This window comes from Salmo salar, chromosome 10, assembly GCF_965601325.2.
Source record: "Salmo salar chromosome 10, fSalSal1, whole genome shotgun sequence".
Taxonomy (NCBI): domain Eukaryota; kingdom Metazoa; phylum Chordata; class Actinopteri; order Salmoniformes; family Salmonidae; genus Salmo; species Salmo salar.
The window spans coordinates 32,812,773-32,835,840 of record NC_138300.1 but is presented as its reverse complement, the minus strand read 5'-3'; the positions used below and the strand labels follow the sequence as shown (position 1 = coordinate 32,835,840).

Here is a 23,068-nt window from a genome sequence, read left to right as displayed (position 1 = left end):
TAGTCAGGTGATGAGCGGTGCCTGGTTTCCTCCAAACGTGGTGCTTGGCATTCAGGCCAAAGAGTTCAATCTTTGTTTCATCAGACCAGAGAATCTTGTTTCTCATGGCTCGAGGGTTCTTTATGTGCCTTTTGGCAAACTCCAAGCGGGCTGTCATGTGCCTTTTACTGAGGAGGGGCTTCCGTCTGGCCACTCTACCATAAAGTCCCGAAGGATCTCCCATTTCCACAAACAAACTCTAGAGCTCTGTCAGAGTGAGCATCGGGTTCTTGGTCACCTCCCTGACCAAGGACCTTCTACCCCAATTGCTCAGTTTGGCCAGGCGGCCGGCTCTAGGTAGAGTCTCGGTGGTTCCAAACTTCTTCCATTTAGGAGGCCACTGAGTTCTTGGGTATCTTCAATGGTGCAGACATTTTTTGGTTTCCTTTCCCCAGATCTATGCCTCAACACAGTCCTGTCTCAGAGCTCTACTGACAATTCCTTCTACCTCATGGCTTGGTTTTTGGGACCTTATATAGACAGGTGTGTGCCTTTCCAAATCATGTCCAATCAATTGAATTTACAACAAGTGGACTCCAAAGTTGTAGAATCATCTCAAGGATGATCAATGTAAACAGGCTGCACCTGAGCTCAATTTCGAGTCTCATAGCAAAGTGTCTGAATACTTATGTAAATAAGGTATTTCAGTTTTTTATTTTTAATACATTTGCACCATGTAAAAAATATCTATTTTAGAATAAGGCAGTAATGTAACAATATGTGGAAAAGGTGAAGAGGTCTAAATACTTTCCGAAAACTGTAACTGGAGTGGCGTTAAGTGTTGAGGAGGATCAACTGAAGTTAAATATTCCCGGTGTCTGTGACGCCCGCTGTCTGGTGCGTGGAGAAACAGGAGTGCGCATGCCCATTATGACTTCCCCAATGCTAAGCTAACCAGTTAGCATCTAATACGCGACACAAGAAGCAACTCAGTCAGTGCTGATTAGTTTCTATGGAGTGAAGATGGCTCCTTTTCCCGACGAGGTGGATGTTTTCACTGGCCCACACTGGCGAATGAAACAGTTGGTGGGACTTTACTGTGAGAAGGTCTGTATAAAGAAATATGAATTTGCCCAAATAACGTACGCTATGTAGCTAGCATGCTGCCTGACATTTGCTACGCAGTGGTTAGCTAGCTAGTCTGAGAAATGGGTGTTGTGTTTTTGGCATAGTTTTTATGTCCGTCGCTGGCTAACTAACTAACGTTATTTGGGAAATGTCTCAACTAGCATGTTAGCAGGCTAGCAACTTTAATGACATGATACTTTAGCCAACTTGGATAGCAAACAGTTCTAGCTAGTTAGTTACATGGATTAACCAGTCTGAAGTTTGCGAGTCACGTTGTTGTTATGCAACACGTTGTGCTAGCAGGGTTGGTGATTACCTTCTAGTGTAATCTGTTACAGTTGGCTACCAACGTTAGTTACCTGTCCAAAATTGTAACCAGTAACGTCATTTTTGGAATACCCAAACTCAGTAATTTAATATGATTTACTTTCCCCGTAAGAGGCATTAGAAGACTAAAATGATCAATCAAACGCATTTAGTCTGGACTGTGGTGAGACTCGCTCAGGTGGAACAAACATATATTTGCGCTTTTTTTCAATGGTGAATTGAATGTCAACATAAAGGTGTCATAATGTATTTTTTTCTCACACATCCTTTCTGGATTTTTAAAAGTAATCTATTAAGTACTTATTTCGTTTTTCAAAGTATCTAATTTGATTACAGTATTTTTGCTGCTAATGTAACTGATTATAGTTCGTTTGTTTGTGATTACATGTTACTCCCAGTGATGTATAAAAACCCTGGATTGTTGATTCTATGTGTTGGCAAGTGATAGGCTTTGACGCCACCGTCGGCCATATTGGCACTCCCAGAAGGAGCAGTCCATAGGAATGAATGGAATTCTACAGTATTTCAATTAAATGTTTCAAGGGTGAAATTACATGTATTTTGTTTATAGTGGGTACAGTAACATACATTTCCAAAAAATTATACTTTAGGGAAAATGTTTGGATATATTTGCTCATATTTAGCTCACATAATTATTTATTTAGTATTTATTAAAAAGTATGCATCTGTAATATAATACATGTGACAACAACTGTAGACGTTAATAAATGCACTTCTATAGCTTTATAAAAAATTACACTGGTGGGGGAGTGCCAAAATGGAGGTGTGGCACTTCAAAACAGCGGCCCCTGTTAGTCATCTAGTGTATATAGCAATTGGCGTATATAACAACCCTGCTAGCCAGCTACTACGCAGTACAGTGGCTAACTATATTTTCCCCCAAGCTTTTACCTAATGTCACATAACTTGGCATGAGCAAAACACAATGAAATTGGTGAACAACGATCCTTCCTCACAACCTTTCCTCCATTTATGAGGCTTGTTTTAGGCAAGTTCCTCTGATACAGGCATGTCCACAATTATGTTGCTTATGTGTTCAGGTCTGCAAGATGCATTTATTGTAGTTTACACACACACACACATACACACACACACACAATTACACACAAAGGTGGTAGGTTGCCTAGTGGTTAGAATGTTGGGCAGTAACCGAAAGGTCACTAGTTCGAATCCCTGAGACAAGGTAAAAATCTCACTGTACCCTTGAGCAAGGCACTTAAATCTAATTGCTCCAGGGTCGCCGTTGATAATGGCAGACCCTGGCTGAAGGTGTCTCAAGGGGAGTTGGGATATGCAAAAAAAAAACATCCAATTCACACACGAGCATTTATACACACTTGTATATATATTAAATAGGACAAATATAAGCACCCACTAAATTATTATTACAGTACACACACTTTGTTAATTAGCAACACACAGCTATATACTTTTGTTATCTGAGTAACTTTGACATGTTATTTCTCTCCATTCTACCACAGCTGTCACAGACCAACTTCTCCAACAACAATGACTTCCGCTCATTTCTTCAGTCGCTGTGTGCTACCTTCAAGGAGTTCAAGATGCATGAACAGATTGAGAATGAGTACATCATCGGCCTGTTGCAGCAGCGCAGCTGCAATGTGTATAATGTACACTCCGACAACAAGCTCTCAGAGATGTTGTCCCTGTTTGAGAAAGGGCTGAGAAGCGTTAAGGTGACTCCACTAATGATATCAGCAGAAGCACTGCCACTAACATAATGACATTTATGAAAAAGGCTCTCAAATAATCCCTGTTTCCCTTGAGGCTTTGTGTTGTGTACCACTGAGTCGTGCTTTTTATGAAATGGTAGACTATCACTGTAGTGATTCAGCCTACAGACAGGCATGTGATATTACTACTCAAATCAAATGTATTTATAAAGCCCTTCTTACATCAGCTGATATCTCAAAGTGCTGTACAGAAACCCAGCCTAAAACCCCAAACAGCAAGCAATGCAGGTGTAGAAGCATGGTGGCTAGGAAAAACTCCCTAGAAAGACAGGAACCTAGGAAGAAACCTAGAGGAACCAGGCTATGAGGGGTGGTCAGTCCTTTTCTGGCTGTGCTGGGTGGAAATTATAACAGAACATGGCCAAGATGTTCAAATGTTCATAGATGACCAGCAGGGTCAAATAATAATAATCACAGTAGTTGTCGAGGCTGCAACAGGTCAGCACCTCAGGAGTAAATGTCAGTTGGCTTTTCATAGCCGATCGTTGAGAGTATCTCTACCGCTCCTGCTGTCTCTAGAGAGTTGAAAACAGCAGGTCTGGGACAGGTAGCACGTCCGGTGAACAGGTCACGGTTCCATAGCCACAGGCAGAACAGTTTAAACTGGAGCAGCAGCACGGCCAGGTGGACTGGGGACAGCAAGGTGTCATCAGGCCAGGTAGTCCTGAGGCATGGTCCTAGGGCTCACGTCCTCCGAGAGAAAGAAGGAAAGAATGAGAGAGAGCATACTTAAATTCACACAGGACACCGGATAAGTCAGGAGAAATACTCCAGATATAACAGACTGACCTTAGCCCCCCGACACACAAACTACTGCAGCATAAATACTGGAGGCTGAGACAGGAGGGGTCAGGAGACACTGTGTCCGACGATACCCCCGGACAGGGCCAAACAGGCAGGGTATAACCCCACCCACTTTGCCAAAGCACAGCCCCCACACCACTAGAGGGATATCTTCAACCACCAACTTACCATCCTGACAAGGCCGAGTATAGCCCACAAAGATCTCCGCCACGGCACAACCCAAGGGGGCGTGCCAACCCAGACAGGAAGATCACGTCAGTGACTCAACCCACTCAAGTGACGCACCCCTCCCATGGACGGCATGGAAGAACACCAGTAAGCCAGTGACTCAGCCCCTGTAATAGGGTTAGAGGCAGAGAATCCCAGTGGAGAGAGGGGAACCGGCCAGGCAGAGACAGCAAGGGCGGTTCGTTGCTTCAGTGCCTTTCCGTTCACCTTCACACTCCTGGGCCAGACTACGCTCAATCATAGGACCTACTGAAGAGATAAGTCTTCAATAAAGACTTAAATGTTGAGACCGAGTCTGTGTCTCTCACATGGGTAGGCAGACCATTCCATAAAAATGGAGCTCTATAGGAGAAAGCCCTGCCTCCAGCTGTTTGCTTAGAAATTCTAGGGACAATAAGGAGGCCTGCGTCTTGTGACCATAGTATACGTGTAGGTATGTACGGCAGGACCAAATCGGAAAGATGGGTAGGAGCAGGCCCATATACTACAATGACAACAGTCTGGTTAAGGAAGGTCTTGGTTTCCTGTTAACTTTTTAAACACTTTTACTTTAGTGAAACTGACCTTTCTAAACGCAACACACAATTGAACAATATGCCTCAATTCAGAAAATAGAAATGGTTATCAATTTTATGGTAGATGCATGCATTTTGAACAGAAATAACATAATTGAGAGGTCTTGAGTTCTTGGCATTATGTTGCTTGTATACAATTATGATAAATATGTTTGGTGTTTAGGAGGTACTTTATTTTGTAGCTTGTAGAGAGCACCAAGCAGAACATGCATTAAATGGGCCTGTGGACGTTGTTTATAGATAGAAAAATATGTTTTTAGAGAGGTAGCCTAATTCAAAAGCTTTTGGTTCCATTTGGATAATGGCGCAGAATTGTTCCTGTGACCTGCATTTCTTTTGCTCTAGATTGCAGGAAATGGCAGTTGCAGGTGTTCCTCAGCAGCACCACCTTGTTAAAATATCCTGGGGAGAACCCGAGTCTGTCCCAGTCCCAGTTTACTAAAAAACAAAGGAAAATTCCACTGTTTGGGCAGAATTTTTCAATCTGGACTTAGTCTTCAACTAGGAGAGGAAAGAATGTTTTAATTAAACCTCATAAACAAGACTTTGTTACATTTTTTGTAAATGCTATTAGAGCGCTTTTTGGTTTAGAGACTACAGATTTGTTGATGAAATGCATGAAGTGGAGGAAAACATTGCTCAGTTAAATCGAGGGTATTTGACGTTTAGCCTCAAACATGTTTATTTTCTTATCCTTCAAGGGAAAGTATTTGAGTGTTTTACTGGTCTGTTGACTCTTGTATGTTTGACAGTATTGATTTGGTAGAAGCGGAGGATTGCTGGCAATCTTAAGGGGAGTGAATGACAGGCAGTTGTTTGTGTGTGATGTTTGATATATTTGCAGAGTGAGAATGAGCAGCTCAACTATGCCCAGCAGCTGAAGGAAAGACTTGAGGCATTCACACAGGACTTCTTACCCCATATGAAGGAGGAGGAAGAGGTATGATTTAATAATCTACAAGTAATAATAAATTGTAGGGTATTCTGATATAGGACTTTCTGTGTACAGTATTAATACATGTTTGTTACACTACTGTTCAAAAGTTTGGGGTCACTTAGAAATGTCTTTGTTTTTGAAAGAAAATGATTTTTTTTTTGTCCATTAAAATAACATCAACTTGATCAGAAATACAGTGTAGACATTGTTAATGTTGTAAATGACTATTGTAGCTGGAAATGGCTGATTTTCTATGGAATATCTACATAGGTGTACAGAGGCCCATTATCAGCAACCATCACTCCTGTGTTCCAATGGCACGTTGTTAGCTAATCCAAGTTGATCATTTTAAAAGGCGAATTGATCATTATAAAACCCTTTTGCAATTATGTTAGCACAGCTGAAAACTGTTGTCCTGATTAAAGCAGCAATAAAACTGGCCTTCTTTAGACTACTTGAGTATCAGATCAGCATTTGAGTGTAAACTGAGTGTAAAACATGGTCATTGTGGATGTTGTTTCAAAGCCTAACACAACGAAATGGACAGCGCTTTCTAAGATGATGATTCATTCAAGACAACCATAAGCATATTAGAGTTTGTGTAGGCTTTTGAGCCCAAGCCTGAAAAAAAACTGAATTAAAGTTATGATTGTGCCGTTATACAATACATAACCTACCGCCTATTACGCATTGCATAGAAACATAAATCAGAAAAGATGCCTTTGGCACATAATTGGTCTAGCCTATACTACAAAATTAAACAAATCTGTGGACTGGATTATTATGCATACTGGATGGACTGGTTACCTTATGCTATGCTCCCAAATCTCTGTCCACGATTCAGGTAGAGAACGTATAGCCCTAGGCAATGCTGTTGGTTCTTTGATTGTGCAGGGTGACTTAAAGTTAGCCTACAATTATAGTGAATTAGATTTTTGAATAGCCTAGTAATAGGACTTTTTATAATTAATCGGGTGACACATTACCGTTAGCTATGCAGAATTTGACCACCGTGCGTTTCCATCTCCGCTCTCTCCTTTATTCCTTTCTTGAGCTCGCAGAGGGGCTGTCAAGAGTTTGATGAAATATGTTTTGTTGCGAAAACATTTTACTATTGATATTTCCGAACAGATTTCACTTGGTTTCCTAAATTAAGCACTGGGTAGCTGCAGGAACAGGGTTGGAGAGCCCATGGCATACAGAGTTTGGGTGGAATATTACCTGTCAGGGCCTCCCGAGTGGCGCAGCTGTGTACAGCACTGCATCGCCGTGCTAGAGGCGTCACTACAGACCCAGGTTTGATCCTGGGCTGTGTCACAACCGGCTGTGATCGGGAGTCCCATAGGGCGGTGCACAAACAGTGGTTGACGTGTGGAGTGAAATGTGTTCTTAACAGGGCTGTCCCCGACGAAACAAAATCTTGGTCGACCGAGAGTCGTCCTGTGCTTTAGACCAATCGATTGGTTGAAATGTTGAAATGTATTTTTTCATATATAGACACACCCTATGTGTTTGAATAAAATCACCTACACATGCACTGAGCTTGTCTGATGCTTTAAGCACACTGTTTGGTTAGATAATTAAGACACACAAAATTAATCGGGAGCTCAATCACACTGTGTTAAAAGAAATGGCAGCGAGTGCCTGTGTGACTGTCGTCCCTACTGCAGCGAAAAGGCACCACGTCACAGCAAGTGTTTATTGTGCTGAAGCTGCAACATCACTTCAGCCATTTAGTTTTTTACTTGTTTCTGACTGAAAAGTTCTGTTACCGAAATCCCTTTTCCCTCAACCCTAGCTTTCTTTACGTGAAACATGTATTCATCGCATGCATGTGACCAATAGGGCCTATAGCCTATCATAATCACATCAATAAATTGGTTATAACAAACTCCAAACACTGTAATGTCGACAGCAAAGTGGATGTGGAGGATGTGAAAAATAAACTCCAAACTGATGTTTACTGGTTGCTCAGGAGGGAAAGGGGATGTCAGATCTGTGGAAGACATTTGACTTAGTGAGTATTATGTGACAAACAGGTGCTGTTAGATTACAATATTATTTCTCTGCCTGTTTGGAACAGTGTAAACAACACTAAATACATTCTAAGTAATACAGTGCAAGCTTTCTCAAATCATCAATAGCTTATAGTCACGTCATGCAGGCCATATATGTTTTGATTTCTAAGACATTCTAAGGTTTGTATCATTCCCAACTAAAGTTGCCAAGTAACTCTAAATGATCACTTTTACGCTCCGCATGGCCACTTCACTCGCTCCGGAATGGGAAAAATATAATTTCTATTTTATTCTGCTAAGTTCAATTATATTCTTCTTATTATAAAATCATATAAAATAATGGCATGGGATTTATAAGCATATCTTGTCAGCTAAATGAACAAGCTTATGGCATGGATCATAGCCAGATAACATACAGTAGGCCAACTCATTCTGTTCTTCTGAAATAAATTATGATATGAAGAAAATGTTTCTTTAGACCTGACTAAAATATGGTGTATATTATACTGAACAAAAACTTAAACGCAACATAAGCTGGTCCCATCTTTCATGAGCCTCGTTTTTTTTTCTTGTACGCACATGAAGCTTATGTCTCTCAAATGTTTGCCACATATTTGTTTACATCCCTGTTAGTGAGCATTTAACCTTTGCCAAGATAATCCATCCACCTGACAGGTGTGGCATATCAAGAAGCTTATTAAACGGCATGATCATTACAGAGGTGCACCTTGTGCTAGGGACAAATGTGCGGTTTTGTCACACAACACAATGCCACGGGTGTCTCAAGTTTTGAGGGAGTATGCAATTGGCATGCCGACTGCAGGAATGTCTACCAGATCTGTTGCCAGAGAATTAAATGTTCAATTCTCTACCATAAGCCGCCACGAACATTGTTTTAGAGAATTGGGCAATACGTCTAACTGACCTCAACCTCGGACGACGTGTAACCATGCCAGTCCAAGACCTTCACATCTGGCTTATGATGAAACTGTGGGTTTGCACAACTGAATAATTTCTGCACAAACTGTCAAACTGTCTCAGGTGAGCTCATTTGCGTGCTTGTCGTCCTCACCAAGGTTTTAACCTGACTGCAGTTCGGTGTCATAACTGACTTAATGTGGGCAAGTGCTCATCTTGGATGGCCACTGGCACGCTGGAGAAGTGTGCTCTTCACGGATGAATCCCGGTTTCAACTGCACCGGGCAGATGGCAGTGGCATCGTGTGGGCGAGTGGTTTGCTGCTGTCAATGTTGTGAACAGAGTGCCTCATGGTGGGGTTATGGTATGGGCAGACATAAGCTACGGACAATGAACACAATTGCATTTTATCAATGGCATTTTGAATGTACAGAGATACCGTGATGAGATCCTGAGGCCCATTGTCATGCCATTCATCCTCCGCCATCATGTTTCAGCATGATAATGCTCGGCCCCTTGTCGCAAGGATCTAAATGTCCCAGTTCTTTCATGGCCTGCATACTCACCAGGCATGTCACCCGTTGAGCATGTTTGGGATGCTCTGGATCAGTGTGTACGACAGCGTGTTTCAGGTCCCGCCAATATCCAGCAATTTTGCACAGCCATTGAAGTGGAGTGGGACAACATTCCACAGGCCACTATCAACAGCCTGATCAACTCTATGCGAAGGACATGTCACCTGCATGAGGCAAATTGTAGTCACACCAGATACTGACTGGTTTTCTGATCCATGCCTGTACCTTTTTCTTTACGGTATCTTTGACCAACCGATGATTATCTGTATTCCCAGTCGTGAAATTATAGATTAAGACCTAAATTGTCTATTTCAATTTACTGGTTTCCTTTATATGAACTGTAACTCAGTAAAATAGTTTTTTTGTTACATATTGTGTTTATTTTTGTCCAGTGTAAATTGATTTATTAGACTTTTTTATCGATTTTCCAAAGGCACGCATCAGCGGCTTGTATGCAGCTTGTATTCGTGGAGGCCTGGAGATGCGAAACGTGTTTGTTAATTAACAGTAAATTACCGTGAAACCGGTAGTTTATTTGCATGGCAATAACTGTCTGAAGAAATGTTTACGCCCGCCACAGCCCTACCAGCAAGTATAACATGTTCAGAACTGTGGGTCTTTCTGTATGTTCTATAGTAATGCATTGCTTTGTCTGTGTTTGTGTGTAATGTAAATGAATGTGTATATCCAGGTGTTCCAGCCCATGTTGATGCAGTACTTCACTTATGAGGAGCTGAAAGACATCAAGAAGCAGGTGATAGCGCAGCACAGTAGCCAGCAGCGATGGGACTGTGCAGCAGAGGTGCTGAAGGGGCTCAGTCTGTGGAGCCAGGCAGAGGAGCTGCACAAGGCCTTCAAGTATGCTGACCATGAGAAGACTGATGATGGTGAGTCAGACAGACCCCTTCATTATCTTTCTTAGATAGGGTAGATATCACCAAGATGTGTACCGTAAATTCCCGACTATAAGCCGCAACTTTTTTCCCACGCTTTGAACCTTCGCGGCTTAAACAATGACGCGGCTAATATATGGATTTTTTCCCGCTTTTAATTTTCTTTTCTCCAAAAAAACACATTCTGTGACGTGCTCAGTTTTTTGCCGGCATGAAGCTTTCATTAGACCAATGAAATTGCCGAACGGGTTAAGGTCAAACAACTTTTTTGTTTACTGTTTAGATTAAATCGAGCGCTCTCAAACTTCCCATCATTCTGATTACGGTAGTCATTTTGTCACCCTCATCATGGCAAAGACACGGAGAAATGCATATGATGCAGCTTTCAAGTTGAAGGCGATTGATCTGGCTGTTGGAAAAGGAAATAGAGCTGCTGCACGGGAGCTTGGTCTTAATGAGTCGGATAAGACGTTGGAAACAGCAGTGTGAGGAATTGACTCAGTGCAAAAAGACAACTAAAGCTTACTGCTAATTTTTTGTTACAAGCCGTGTTTCGTTAAAGCCTATTTATTTTTGTTACAAGCCGTGTTTCGTTAAAGCCTATTTATTTTTGTTACAAGCCGTGCTTCGTTATAGCCTATTTATTTTTGTTACAAGCCGTGTTTCGTTAAAGCCTATTTATTTTTTGTTACAAGCCGTGTTTCGTTAAAGCCTATTTATTTTTGTTACAAGCCGTGTTTCGTTAAAGCCTATTTATTTTTGTTACAAGCCGTGCTTCGTTAAAGCCTATTTATTTTTGTTTCAAGCCGTGTTTCGTTAAAGCCTATTTATTTTTGTTACAAGCCGTGTTTCGTTAAAGCCTATTTATTTTTGTTACAAGCTGTGCTTCGTTAAAGCCTATTTATTTTTGTTACAAGCCGTGTTTCGTTAAAGCCTATTTATTTTTGTTACAAGCTGTGCTTCGTTAAAGCCTATTTATTTTTGTTACAAGCTGTGCTTCGTTAAAGCCTATTTATTTTTGTTACAAGCCGTGTTTCGTTAAAGCCTATTTATTTTTGTTACAAGCCGTGTTTCGTTAAAGCCTATTTATTTTTGTTACAAGCCGTGCTTCGTTAAAGCCTATTTATTTTTGTTACAAGCCGTGTTTCGTTAAAGCCTATTTATTTTTGTTACAAACCGTGCTTCGTTAAAGCCTGTGTAAAGTTCATTTGTTTCAATGTACCGGTAGGCACCTGCGGCTTATAGACATGTGCGGCTTATTTATGTTCAAAATTTAAAAAATAAAAATAAATTCAGTGGGTGTGGCTTATATTCAGGTGCGCTTAATAGTCCGGAAATTACGGTACTATGTTTCCCTACACAATCCTTTTACCTAATATCTTTCAAGAACACACATTCCAACTTCCTCATAACTATGCTGAATTGGAGTATGTGGTCAGTACTTGTTTAGGAAATTAATACTGACCACAAATTTCCCATAACCAAATGTTCCTTTGAGGCGTGGCTCTAACCCTTACCAAAAACATTTTTACAGACAGCAGAATCACAATGCTTCTGCTTCATTTCCCACTGTAAAAGTTTGCTGCGGTCTAACAATGATTCTTGGATGTCTAGATTTACCGTAAACTGTAGAGAAGCATGTCACTTCTAAACTCTTTATAAGAACTGTACTTGACTTCAGTATGAACACTATAAAACTCTGCTTATCATCATTCCTCAGAATTGGAGAAAGAGCTGTGCTCCACCCACATCTCCCAGCTGCCCACAGAGATCCTGCTGTGTCTGTTCCGCTATCTGGGCCCTGAGGACCTGTGTCACTGTGGCCAGGTGTGCTCTGCCTGGTCTGACCTGGCCAAGACCGGCTCTCTGTGGAGACACCTCTACCCTGTACGCTGGGCCAGAGGTACAAAGATCAACCTTTTTATACTTTTATCACCGCCAATGGGGAAGCAGTCAACACTGGAAAAACTGCCATACCAATACAATCCTTTGACACTTGCCTTTCTCATTAAGAAAACAGTTGCTGAGTTTGTATTTTGAGTGTCTGCCTTCTGTGTCTGTTTCCCAGGGGATTACTATCGCGGTCCCCCAGATGATGTAAACCAGGAGCCGGATGAGGAGTGGGTGAAAAGTCTGCAGGATGAGGGCAAGGCCTACCAGGAGTGGGATGAGGACGCAGATGTGGATGAGTCTGGTGAGTTACCAGTCAGTCTAATGTATTTGTCAGGAGTACATCTGATATGATCAAGAGAATGCATAGCTTGATTGAAGTGACACAGATGTGTTTACAGATTTGGGTGAACTGTTTGGATACGACATCCAGAAAATGGCCCTCTTTTCTATCCACATTCTCCCTTGTCTAGATGCATCTTGTGAAGACTCCTTGGCTATAAGTGCTGCTCAGAGGGAGAAGAAGCTACTGAATGGAATGATCCAGAACCTTCTGCCAGCTGTGGGTTCCTCTGTCAGGTCCATCGTTCTGGCCTACAGCTCTACGGTCTCCAGTAAGATGGTATGGACCAGGAATATTCATGATCATATGCCTAGAACATCAATAAAGCAGAGCCTGCTAATACAAATCTTCCACTACTCTAACTAATGAAACACTGGTGTGTGCATATGAATGAAGGATGTTTGAGACTGAATAGATTATACATGGCAGAGTGTAGGTTAATGATCTGTATGTATATGGGTGTCTGCTGCAGGTGCGTCAGATCCTCAGTCTCTGTCCTAATCTCACCCACCTGGACCTCACTCAGACTGATGTCACAGACTCCGCCTTTGACAGGTATGTCATCCGTGCCACACCAATTAGGATGAACGCTACATGGTGTAATGTACTATTAAAATAATTTTGTCTGTCTTTTCTAATTAGTTTTTTTTGTCTTCTGTCTGTCAGTTGGTCATCTCTGTGGGCATGTCTCTCTCTGGAGCACCTGGACCTTTCAGGCTGTGAGAAGCTCACTGACCGCACACTGAAGAAGCTGTCCCTGGGTCTTGGGGACCTGGCATCTCCCACCTGCTCTGAGAAACGCTCTGACCGACGAGCCAAGCTTCTGAAGAGCCCTCCTTCTCCCATCAGTCTGCTGGACAAGCGCAGCCTCCGTCCGACTGGGCACAGCCGGCAGGTCCTGATCTTCAAACAGTGGCCAGGGAAACTGGGCAGTGCCCCCTGCAGTCCCACCAGGGTCTGGGTCCTGGACGCCTCGGAGCTGGCTGACATCGAGGACGCTGCGGAGTGGAACCGTGGCAGGGGAGTGTCTACCCCTGAGGTGCGGGGCTTTGTGGAGACTCAGCCAGGGGGGTTGTCGTGTTGCTGTAGGAGGAGGAGGGGGGGCTTCAGGACTGGCTTTAGCACCTCCTACTGGCAGCAGCAGTATGGGCTTGGGGAGGCCGGCTGTGGCCATTCAACCTGCTGCACTGGTGAGACAGCCCTGAGGACTTTAGGAGGGCTGCAGTATGAGTCTTACACCACCAGGGGCAGTGCAGGGGCGGAGTTTCAGACTAAATGCTCCTCTGGGGGCCAGTTGTGCCTGGAGTGTGACAACAGAACTGATCCGTCAGACGGTCGGCGCTCACTAAGGTTCCTCAGCCTGTCTGGATGCTATCAGGTCACAGACCTGGGCTTGAGGTAAACTGCTTATGACTCCTCCGTATTATGTATTCCACCTATGTAAACATTGCTTTAACCTACAGTTGTATGTGTGTTTATAGATTTTGAGTAGGGAATGAGTGTGTGTATTATGGACATTAAATATATGCGTGTGTTTCAGGGCACTGTCTCAGCGTGGAGGGCTTCCTCTCCTGGAGCATCTGAACCTGTCTGGATGTCTCCTCATCACTGAGGTGGGGCTACAGGAGCTGGTGTCAGCCTGTCCTGCCCTCAATGATGAACACTTCTACTACTGCGACAACATCAACGGTAATGTACACGCATCACTCATTAGTTTACAACATTAGGGGAAAATAACCTCTCATAAAACAGAACCAGTGATGCAATGTTATACACTTGAATGTTGCACAAATGTGTAGGAAGAGCATTATGTATCATATGGTGTATGAATGTTATGATGAATGAATGTTGAATGTTCCTCACCTCACCTCACCTGTACAGCTCGTTTCCCAGTGTAAGTTCCATTATGTAACAGCCCTGCTGATCTTATGAGGTGGAAGGTAAGTGGGCTTTAAGGTAGTCTGAGAAACGCATTCAGTGTACACTACCACAACTTAATGCTTAACACCATAGTATTAGTGTAAACCGTTTAACATTGTTTCTGAACCAAGAGTGTGGACAGAAGTCCAACTTGGCAATAGATATGTCCACATTACTGGGGACTCACACTAGGCGAGATAAATCACCGACCTAGCTCCTTATTTCATAGAAAATGACTGGTAGACTCCACATCGTGCAACAGTCAATCGGAAGAGGGCAGCTCTTATTAGCAAGCTTTGACATTGGTGAACAACAAAACTGATGTTATGTTTGCTGTTTGAAGGATACACATACCCACCAGGGTAGACGTCAACGGCTTGATCGCTGATTATCTTGGCAAGTGTGAGACCCCTCAAGGACAGCAGTAACTGGCCCACTGTATGAGTGACTGGTCTAACTGTTCTGTTTCTCTGCAGGTCCTCACGCTGACACGGCCAGCGGCTGCCAGAACCTGCAGTGTGGCTTCAGGGTGTGCTGCCGCTCTGGAGAGTGACCTTTGACCCAGCTCCACGACCCCATGGTTCCTCATCTGCACTTTAATCACCTGGGAATAAACCAATCTCTATACTTTGTCACTTAAAATAGTTTGTAAATAAACTCATGACATTTCCATCTGTTTTTAGGAAGTACTCCTTTAGAATAATATGGATGTATGAAGTATCTGCAAATGTAAATTCTAATTCCTTATTTTGAGAAAGCGTTTCTTTAACATTTACATTTGAGTTTGAAAAAAGCAGATGTTATACGTGAGCACCAAGTACTTGTTGTTTCTGTAGTGAACCATGTTTCACAGAAGTTGACACCAGGTATCCTGTAGTTTCTGACTAGGTCCACCACCTCTGCTCCTACTTCCTTGTTTTAGATCTCTGATTGCTGTAAGTCTATATTGGTTGATTTATTGAAGTTAGAAACATCAGATAATTCAATGTTGGGAGTGGTGATTCACACGGTGGCAGATGGTGTGTAACGTCAGTGACTTAAGAATCTGAGGGTACTGCACAGTCCTGGAGAACACTGATCATGTCACTTCTAGAGATGACAGGTGGCCAGATCACTGTTAGAATTGCCTCAGATGAGGGCAGGCATTTCAGGTATAGAGTTGTGGTGGTATTTGTCTGCAGGTAATACCCTTATTCCAAATGTTAATTTCAACCTCTCAAATGACATTCATAATGCTTCTCATCTTTCTCCTTTGTGGCTAGAAACATTGGATTGTTGTGATAATATTTTCCCTTTGTCATTGTGTAATGAATCAATGTTAAGGGCACTGAAATTCACATAAGCTCTCCCAGGGCAGAGGGTTACTTCACAAAATGATCTCCTAGACATACAGTAGATTTGAGAAATAGCAACCACTGTGAGTGCTGGTCTTTATACATAGCACAACTTCTGGAGACCCATTATTTGCTTGTTCAAACAATCTGCATGAGACTTTATTGGTTATGTACAATTCAAAAGCAGAACAATAAAAGTATATTGGATTTAAAGTGTGTGAAATACAGTATGTATGCGGTAAAGGATTCAAACAAATGTGGTATTTTGTTTAAAGTTTATGATAAAATCTTATTACACCGCACATAACAAGACTGAGCGTCAGATTTGGTAGCCACACAAGTTAATTGTGATTTCATAGGAATGGTAAACGAACCCAACTCGGTGTCATCCAGCGCTATCACACTCATATGCAAACAAGACAATGACAAAACAAAAATCAATAGATTATGGTTACATGCACACAATGTGATTGTGGACAGTCAGATTAATATAAGTTTGATTAAAACGTTTACATGCTTTGCAAGATGAATGATTTCACTAATTCTGTTCACATGGACAAGTAAAATCAGGCTACCCAAGGCACGCTGATAAATGCAGAAAATCGGCAATCAAAATAAACATTCTACCACAGCGACCATTTTATTTTTGGTAAGTATATTTGATTCTTGAGTTTGGACAAAGTTTGTTTGCGAAAACTCTGACGCAGACATTTAGTTCTGAATTTACTTGCGCTAAAAAGGAAGGTGTGGCCTACCAGTGCTGGTACATGTGCAGATCAAATACACCGCTTGAATGCAAGTTAAGGTGTTTACATGTCCTAATCTCAGAAAACCAGGTGTTTTAATCGGTGTATGCTTGCTTTGATTTTGACATTACGCCGATTAAGATAAGCAGAGTTAGGTGTTTAGATGACTATTGCATAATCAGCCTACTGCCATAATCAGTTTAATAGTGAATTATTCCTGTGCATGTATATGTACTGTAGTCTAAAAGGTAGTTGTGCTCTAAACGTTTCTTCATAAACATACAGGTAAACAATATTGTAAAGTGCATTTATGAAAAACAAGCATGTCTATACCTCCGCAATGGAGTTATCGTGTACGGATGAGTGAGGCCAGGTAAACCCAGACAGACAGGACATTGTTAGGGTAGGCATGGACATGAACTGCCAGGGCAAACTCCACATTGGACGCCTCCACGTTGTGGACTCCTGTACTATAGACTGCCTCAATAATGGGCCGGACCTCTGAGAATGGAAGATGCAGGGGGAATCCTGAAATCTGTTAAAGGAGGAAATAGAGATCGTTAGTGAGGCTGTTCCACATCCAAGGAAATCCAGTCATGTATCAACCGTTTCTTTCCATGGCATGAGCTAACATTCTGGGAGGCTGAAGAACTCCCCCAATTATAACAAATGTCAGTGCCATGACCATCAAAAGGCAATGCTCATAATTTCATCTGAAGAACTGAATGGATGTTTTATGGACCTCTCCATGCCAGGACTACTACGTCATAAGCCATTCCCCTGTCCCTCCCAGCCATAGACTGTCCTCTCCCCTGTCCCTCCCAGCCATAGACTGTCCTCTCCCCTGTCCCTCCCAGCCATAGACTGTCCTCTCCCCTGTCCCTCCCAGCCATAGACTGTCCTCTCCCCTGTCCCTCCCAGCCATAGACTGTCCTCTCCCCTGTCCCTCCCAGCCATAGACTGTCCTCTCCCCTGTCCCTCCCAGCCATAGACTGTCCTCTCCCCTGTCCCTCCCAGCCATAGACTGTCCTCTCCCCTGTCCCTCCCAGCCATAGACTGTCCTCACCCCTGTCCCTCCCAGCCATAGACTGTCCTCTCCCCTGTCCCTCCCAGCCATAGACTGTCCTCTCCCCTGTCCCTCCCAGCCATAGTCTGTCCTCATCCCTGTCCCTCCCAGCCATAGTCTGTCCTCACCCCTGTCCCTCCCAGCCATAGACTGTCCTCACCCCTGTCCCTCCCAGCCATAGACTGTCCTCACCCCTGTCCCTCCCAGCCATAGACTGTCCTCTCCCCTGTCCCTCCCAGCCATAGACTGTCCTCTCCCCTGTCCCTCCCAGCCATAGACTGTCCTCTCCCCTGTCCCTCCCAGCCATAGACTGTCCTCATCCCTGTCCCTCCCAGCCATAGTCTGTCCTCACCCCTGTCCCTCCCAGCCATAGACTGTCCTCACCCCTGTCCCTCCCAGCCATAGACTGTCCTCACCCCTGTCCCTCCCAGCCATAGACTGTCCTCTCCCCTGTCCCTCCCAGCCATAGACTGTCCTCACCCCTGTCCCTCCCAGCCATACTGTCCTCACCCCTGTCCCTCCCAGCCATAGACTGTCCTCTCCCCTGTCCCTCCCAGCCATAGACTGTCCTCTCCCCTGTCCCTCCCAGCCATAGACTGTCCTCACCCCTGTCCCTCCCAGCCATACTGTCCTCATCCCTGTCCCTCCCAGCAATAGACTGTCCTCTCCCCTGTCCCTCCCAGCCATAGACTGTCCTCACCCCTGTCCCTCCCAGCCATACTGTCCTCATCCCTGTCCCTCCCAGCAATAGACTGTCCTCTCCCCTGTCCCTCCCAGCCCCAGACTCACCCTGTAGTCCCCTAGTAGACTCTGTAACTCTAGACGGTGCTCGTCGGCCACGTCCCTCCCTCCACTCAGCTCCAGCTTTGGCAGGAAGTGGCGCAAGGTGGAGGTGCAGTAGCGATTCCAGCGGGTCGGGTGTCGGGGCCGCCATTCCATGATCTTCTCTTTTAGAATCTTCTCAACCCTACAGGTAAGGGAGATGTTAAGAGAAGTGGAGGTGTTAACCTATGCATATGGAGTGCCTTCGGGAAGTATTCGGACCCCTACATTTTGTTAGGTTATTCGAAAATGTATTATTGTTTTTTTCCCCCTCATCAATCCACACACAATACCCAATAATGACAATGCAAAAACAGATTTTAGAAATTTTTGCTAATTTATTAAAAATAAAAACTGAAATATCACATTTACAAAAGTATTCAGACCCTTTACTCAGTACTTTGATTAAGCACTTTTGGCAGCAATTATAGCCTAGAGTCTTCTTGGGTGTGACCCTACAAGCTTGGCACACCTGTATTTGGGGAGTTCCTCCCATTATTCTCTGCAGATCATCTCAAGCTCTGTCAGGTTGGATGGGGAGCGTTGCTGCACAGCAATTTTCAGGTTTCTCCAGAGATGTTAGATTGGGTTCAAGTCCGAGCTCTGGCTGGGCAACTCAAGGACATTCATAGACTTGTCTCAAAGCCACTTGGCTGTGTGCTTAGGGTCGTTGTCCTGTTGAAAGGTGAACCTTCGGCCCAGTCTGAGGTCCTGAGCACTCTGGAGCAGGTTTTCATCTCTCTGTACTTTGCTCCATTCATCTTTCCCTCAATCCTGACTAGTCTCCCAGTCCCTGCCGCTGCAAACCATCCCCACAGTATGATGCTGCCACCACCATGCTTCACCGTAGGGATGGTGCCAGGTTTCATCCAGACGTGACACTTGGCATTCAGGCCAAAGAGTTGAATCTTGGTTCTCATGGTCTGAGAGTCTTTAGGTGCCTTTTGGCAAACTCCAAGCGGGTTGTCATGTGCCTTTTACTGAGGAGTGTCTTCAGTCTGGCCCCTCTACCATAAAGGCCTGATTGGTGGAGTGCTGCAGAGATGGTTGTCCTTCTGGAAAGTTCTCCCATCTCCACAGAGGAACTCTAGAGCTCCCTGACCAAGGCCCTTCTCCCCTGATTGCTCAGTTTGGCAGCGCGGCCAGCTCTAGGAAGAGTGTTGGTGGTCCCAAACTTCTTCCATTTAAGAATGATGGAGGCCGCTGTGTTCTTGGGGACCTTCAATGCTGCAGACATTTTTTGATACCCTTCCCCAGATCTGTGCCTCGACGCAATCCTGTTTCGGAGCTCTATGGACAATTCCTTTGACCTCATGGCTTGGTTTTTGCTCTGACATGCACTGTCAATTGTGGGACCTTATATACAGTTGTGGCCAAAAGTTTTGACACAACTGACACAAATATTAATTTTCACAAAGTCTGCTGCCTCAGTTTGTATGATGGCAATTTGCATATACTCCAGAATGTTATGAAGAGTGATCAGATGAATTGCAATTAATTGAAAAGTCCCTCTTTGCCATGCAAATGAACTGAATCCCCCAAAAACATTTCCACTGCATTTCAGCCCTGCCACAAAAGGACCAGCTGACATCATGTCAGTGATTCTCTCGTTAACACAGGTGTGAGTGTTGACAAGGACAAGGCTGGAGATCACTCTATCATTGTTGTGAAGAAGGCTTCAGGGCGCCCAAGAAAGTCCAGCAAGCGCCAGGACGTCTCCTAAAGTTGATTCTCAGCTGCGGGATCAGGGCACCACCAGTACAGAGCTTGCTCAGGAATGGCAGCAGGCAGGTGTGAGTGCATCTGCACACACAGTGAGGCGAAGACTTTTGGAGGATGGCCTGGTGTCAAGAAGGGCAGCAAAGAAGCCACTTCTCTCCAGGAAAAACATCAGGGACAGACTGATATTCTGAAAAAGGTACAGGGATTGGACTGCTGAGGACTGGGGTAAAGTCATTTTCTCTGATGAATCCCCTTTCCGATTGTTTGGGGCATCCGGAAAAAAGCTTGTCCGGAGAAGACAAGGTGAGCGCTACCATCAGTCCTGTGTCATGCCAACAGTAAAGCATCCTGAGACCATTCATGTGTGGGGTTGCTTCTCAGCCAAGGGAGTGGGCTCACTCACAATTTTGCCTAAGAACACAGCCATGAATAAAGGATGGTACCAACACATCCTCCGAGAGCAACTTCTCCCAACCATCCAGGAACAGTTTGGTGACGAACAATGCAGTTTCCAGCACCTTGCCATAAGGCAAAAGTGATAACTAAGTGGTTCGGGGAACAAAACATAAATATTTTGGGTCCATGGCCAGGAAACTCCCCAGACCTTAATCCCATTGAGAACTTGTGGTCAATCCTCAAAAGGCAGGTGGACAATCAAAAACCCACAAATTCGGACAAACTCCAAGCATTGATCATGCAAGAATGGGCTGCCATCAGTCAGGATGTGGCCCAGAAGTTAATTGACAACATGCCAGGGGGGATTGCAGAGGTCTTAAAAAAGAAGGGTCAACACTGTAAATATTGACTCTTTGCATCAACTTCATGTAATTGTCAATAAAAGCCTTTGACACTTATGAAATGCTTGTCATTATACTTCAGTATTCCATAGTAACATCTGACAAAAATATCTAAATACACTGAAGCAGCAAACTTTGTGGAAATTAATATTTGTGTCATTCTCAAAACTATTGGCCACGACTGTAGACAGTTGTGTGCCTTTCCAAATCATGTCCAATCAATTGAATTTACCACAGGTGGACTCCAATCAAGTTTTAGAAACATGTCAAGTATGATTAATGGAATCAGGATGCACCTGAGCTCAATTTCAAGTCTCATAGCAAAGGGTCTGAATACTTATGTAAATAAGGTATTTGCTTTTTATTTTTAATACATTTGCAAAAATTTCTAAAAACCTGTTTTCACTTTGTCATTATGGGGTATTGTGTTGGGATTGCTGAGGAATTGTCTTTATTTAATCTATTTTAGAATGACTTTGGAAAAAGTCAAGGGGTCTGAATACTTTCCGAAGGCACTGTGATGCAGTATGATGATGTGTTGAATTCTTTCTAGGTTAGATGACTTGCCTGTCTTGCAGCTCTGCAGCCACTGCCTTGTCTGTGCGTTGATACACCAGCTCCTCAGGCTAAACAGAGAAGAGAAGACAGAAGGCACGGGTAAGTATTGTAGAGGTCAAAGTCCAGAGAGATACTGAGGCTAGGTCTTAAGAGATAAATCATGCATGGTGGCCACTGGTCACACTTGGCCTCACCTGAACACTGGACAGCCCAGGGCTTGGAAAGGCCCTGGAGAAGAACGGTTTCCAGAGTTTGGCTTTGGTGACATCAAAACTCATCCTCAGTGGAGAGGTGTACACCTGAATGTTGAACCATACCTAGAGGACAGAAGAATGAGTGAATATGGTATATACAGAAACCTGTCAGACAAAACATCTTACTTCAGTCATATTATGTAAATTAGAATACCAACTCACATTGTCAGCACTGACCAGGCATCCCACAGTCTGTAGAGGGCAGAAGGAGTCATACTGGCCGTAGTACTGACCACTGCTGGGGTTCCAGATGAGGTAGCGACTCTGCTCATAGGTCAGCACATACGCTGTGGGTCCCTATGACGGAGAGGTGGCAAGAGTTTTCACAAAACAGATACCACAGAACAGAGCTGTTATAGTATGGTAGAGTGAGGTAAGTTGACCATTTTTTACATTCAGCATCACTTTCTTACAAAGATATCTACATATATTTCAGGATGTTGTGTATCCCTGGAAATCAGAATTCATGTAAACATTACAGTTTTTAAAACGTAGCTTGTCCCAAAAAAGCAGTGTCTTGGCACAATTTACCCTGGGTTTGGGGTAGGTTGAGTCGCCTACAAATGTCTGTGCAGAATGGAATATTACCACTACCTTTTAAAAACCATGTCTATCTTTATTTTCCAAACACAATTCAACACAGTCATGATGACATTTTTGTCTTTTAATCATTTTAAGCATATTTTAAAAACAGACTAACACCTAACAAACAGTTTTAACATGGGCCAGGCCCTGTTGTTACATCATATACCAGAAATAATGCCTTGCATTACACCTGGGAAGAAAACAGTTCAATTGGCTCAACTTACCCCATGGCCATTGGCTCAACTTACCCCATGGCCATTGGCTCAACTTACCCCATGGCCATTGGCTCAACTTACCCCAAGGCAAACATTTTGACTATATTGGCTCACACAGCTACAGTGATGCACTTTTATGCTAGGTTTAGGACCTCATATTGAAGCTTATAGAGACCCCAACTGATGTATAGAACAATCTTTAAATGATTACTTGGGTTTAGATATAAGCATCATGAAACCTCTTAACACAAATTCATTTGTGTTGGTGAAAATGTGTTTTTTGGACCACTTTTTCCATGTGGTTTCTTCCTTCACAGACTATATGAAATGATGACCTCTTCCTAAATATTTGGTCAAATTATGAATTTTGTGTATGGTTTCCTAGAAAAAGGTGGCTCAACTTACCCACTCTCCCCTAACTGTAAAACAAGTGAAGGTTGGTCATCAGTCTTAACTAGTATGCAGTTCTTTACATTTGTTTTGGACTAATGTAGTTAAGAAAATTCAAATCAGTAAGGCTGGTCTGAATGGATCGTCACTTTTCATCTAGTAAACTCCTAATTCACATTGCTTCCTATCTCACTCATCAGTATGGCAGGTATTTATAGGGTAGTGTCATAATGTTACCTCATCAGTATGGCAGGTATTTATAGGGAGGT

At 43.4% G+C, this 23,068-nt stretch overlaps 2 protein-coding genes across 5 annotated transcripts in view; one reads left to right on the top strand and one right to left on the bottom strand.

Moving 5' to 3' along the window:
• Positions 1-903: 903 nt before the first annotated feature.
• On the top strand, positions 904-15,857 carry LOC106560246 (F-box/LRR-repeat protein 5-like). The gene is made up of 11 exons (XM_014122907.3): positions 904-1,086; positions 2,937-3,152; positions 5,661-5,756; positions 9,956-10,151; positions 11,878-12,060; positions 12,226-12,351; positions 12,521-12,669; positions 12,863-12,945; positions 13,057-13,788; positions 13,931-14,079; positions 14,787-15,857. Exons 1-11 carry the CDS (start codon positions 1,003-1,005, stop codon positions 14,861-14,863), a joined length of 2,091 nt encoding a protein of 696 aa, XP_013978382.3. The 5' UTR covers positions 904-1,002; the 3' UTR covers positions 14,864-15,857.
• Positions 15,858-15,904: 47 nt separating this feature from the next.
• Positions 15,905-23,068, bottom strand: part of cc2d2a (coiled-coil and C2 domain containing 2A) — a 33,081-nt gene continuing 25,917 nt past the window's right edge. For 3 of the 4 annotated variants that reach the window (XM_082956911.1, XM_082956910.1, XM_045687645.2), the window contains 3 exons: positions 21,772-21,906; positions 21,550-21,672; positions 21,303-21,423 (listed from right to left, as the gene is read on the bottom strand). In XM_082956911.1, coding sequence (XP_082813037.1) covers positions 21,352-21,423; positions 21,550-21,672; positions 21,772-21,906 — 330 coding nt within the window. In that variant the 3' untranslated portion in view covers positions 21,303-21,351. Of the gene's footprint in view, positions 16,926-18,245; positions 18,424-21,302; positions 21,424-21,549; positions 21,673-21,771; positions 21,907-23,068 lie in introns of those variants that run through there. The other variant, XM_082956912.1, reaches the window with a different exon arrangement.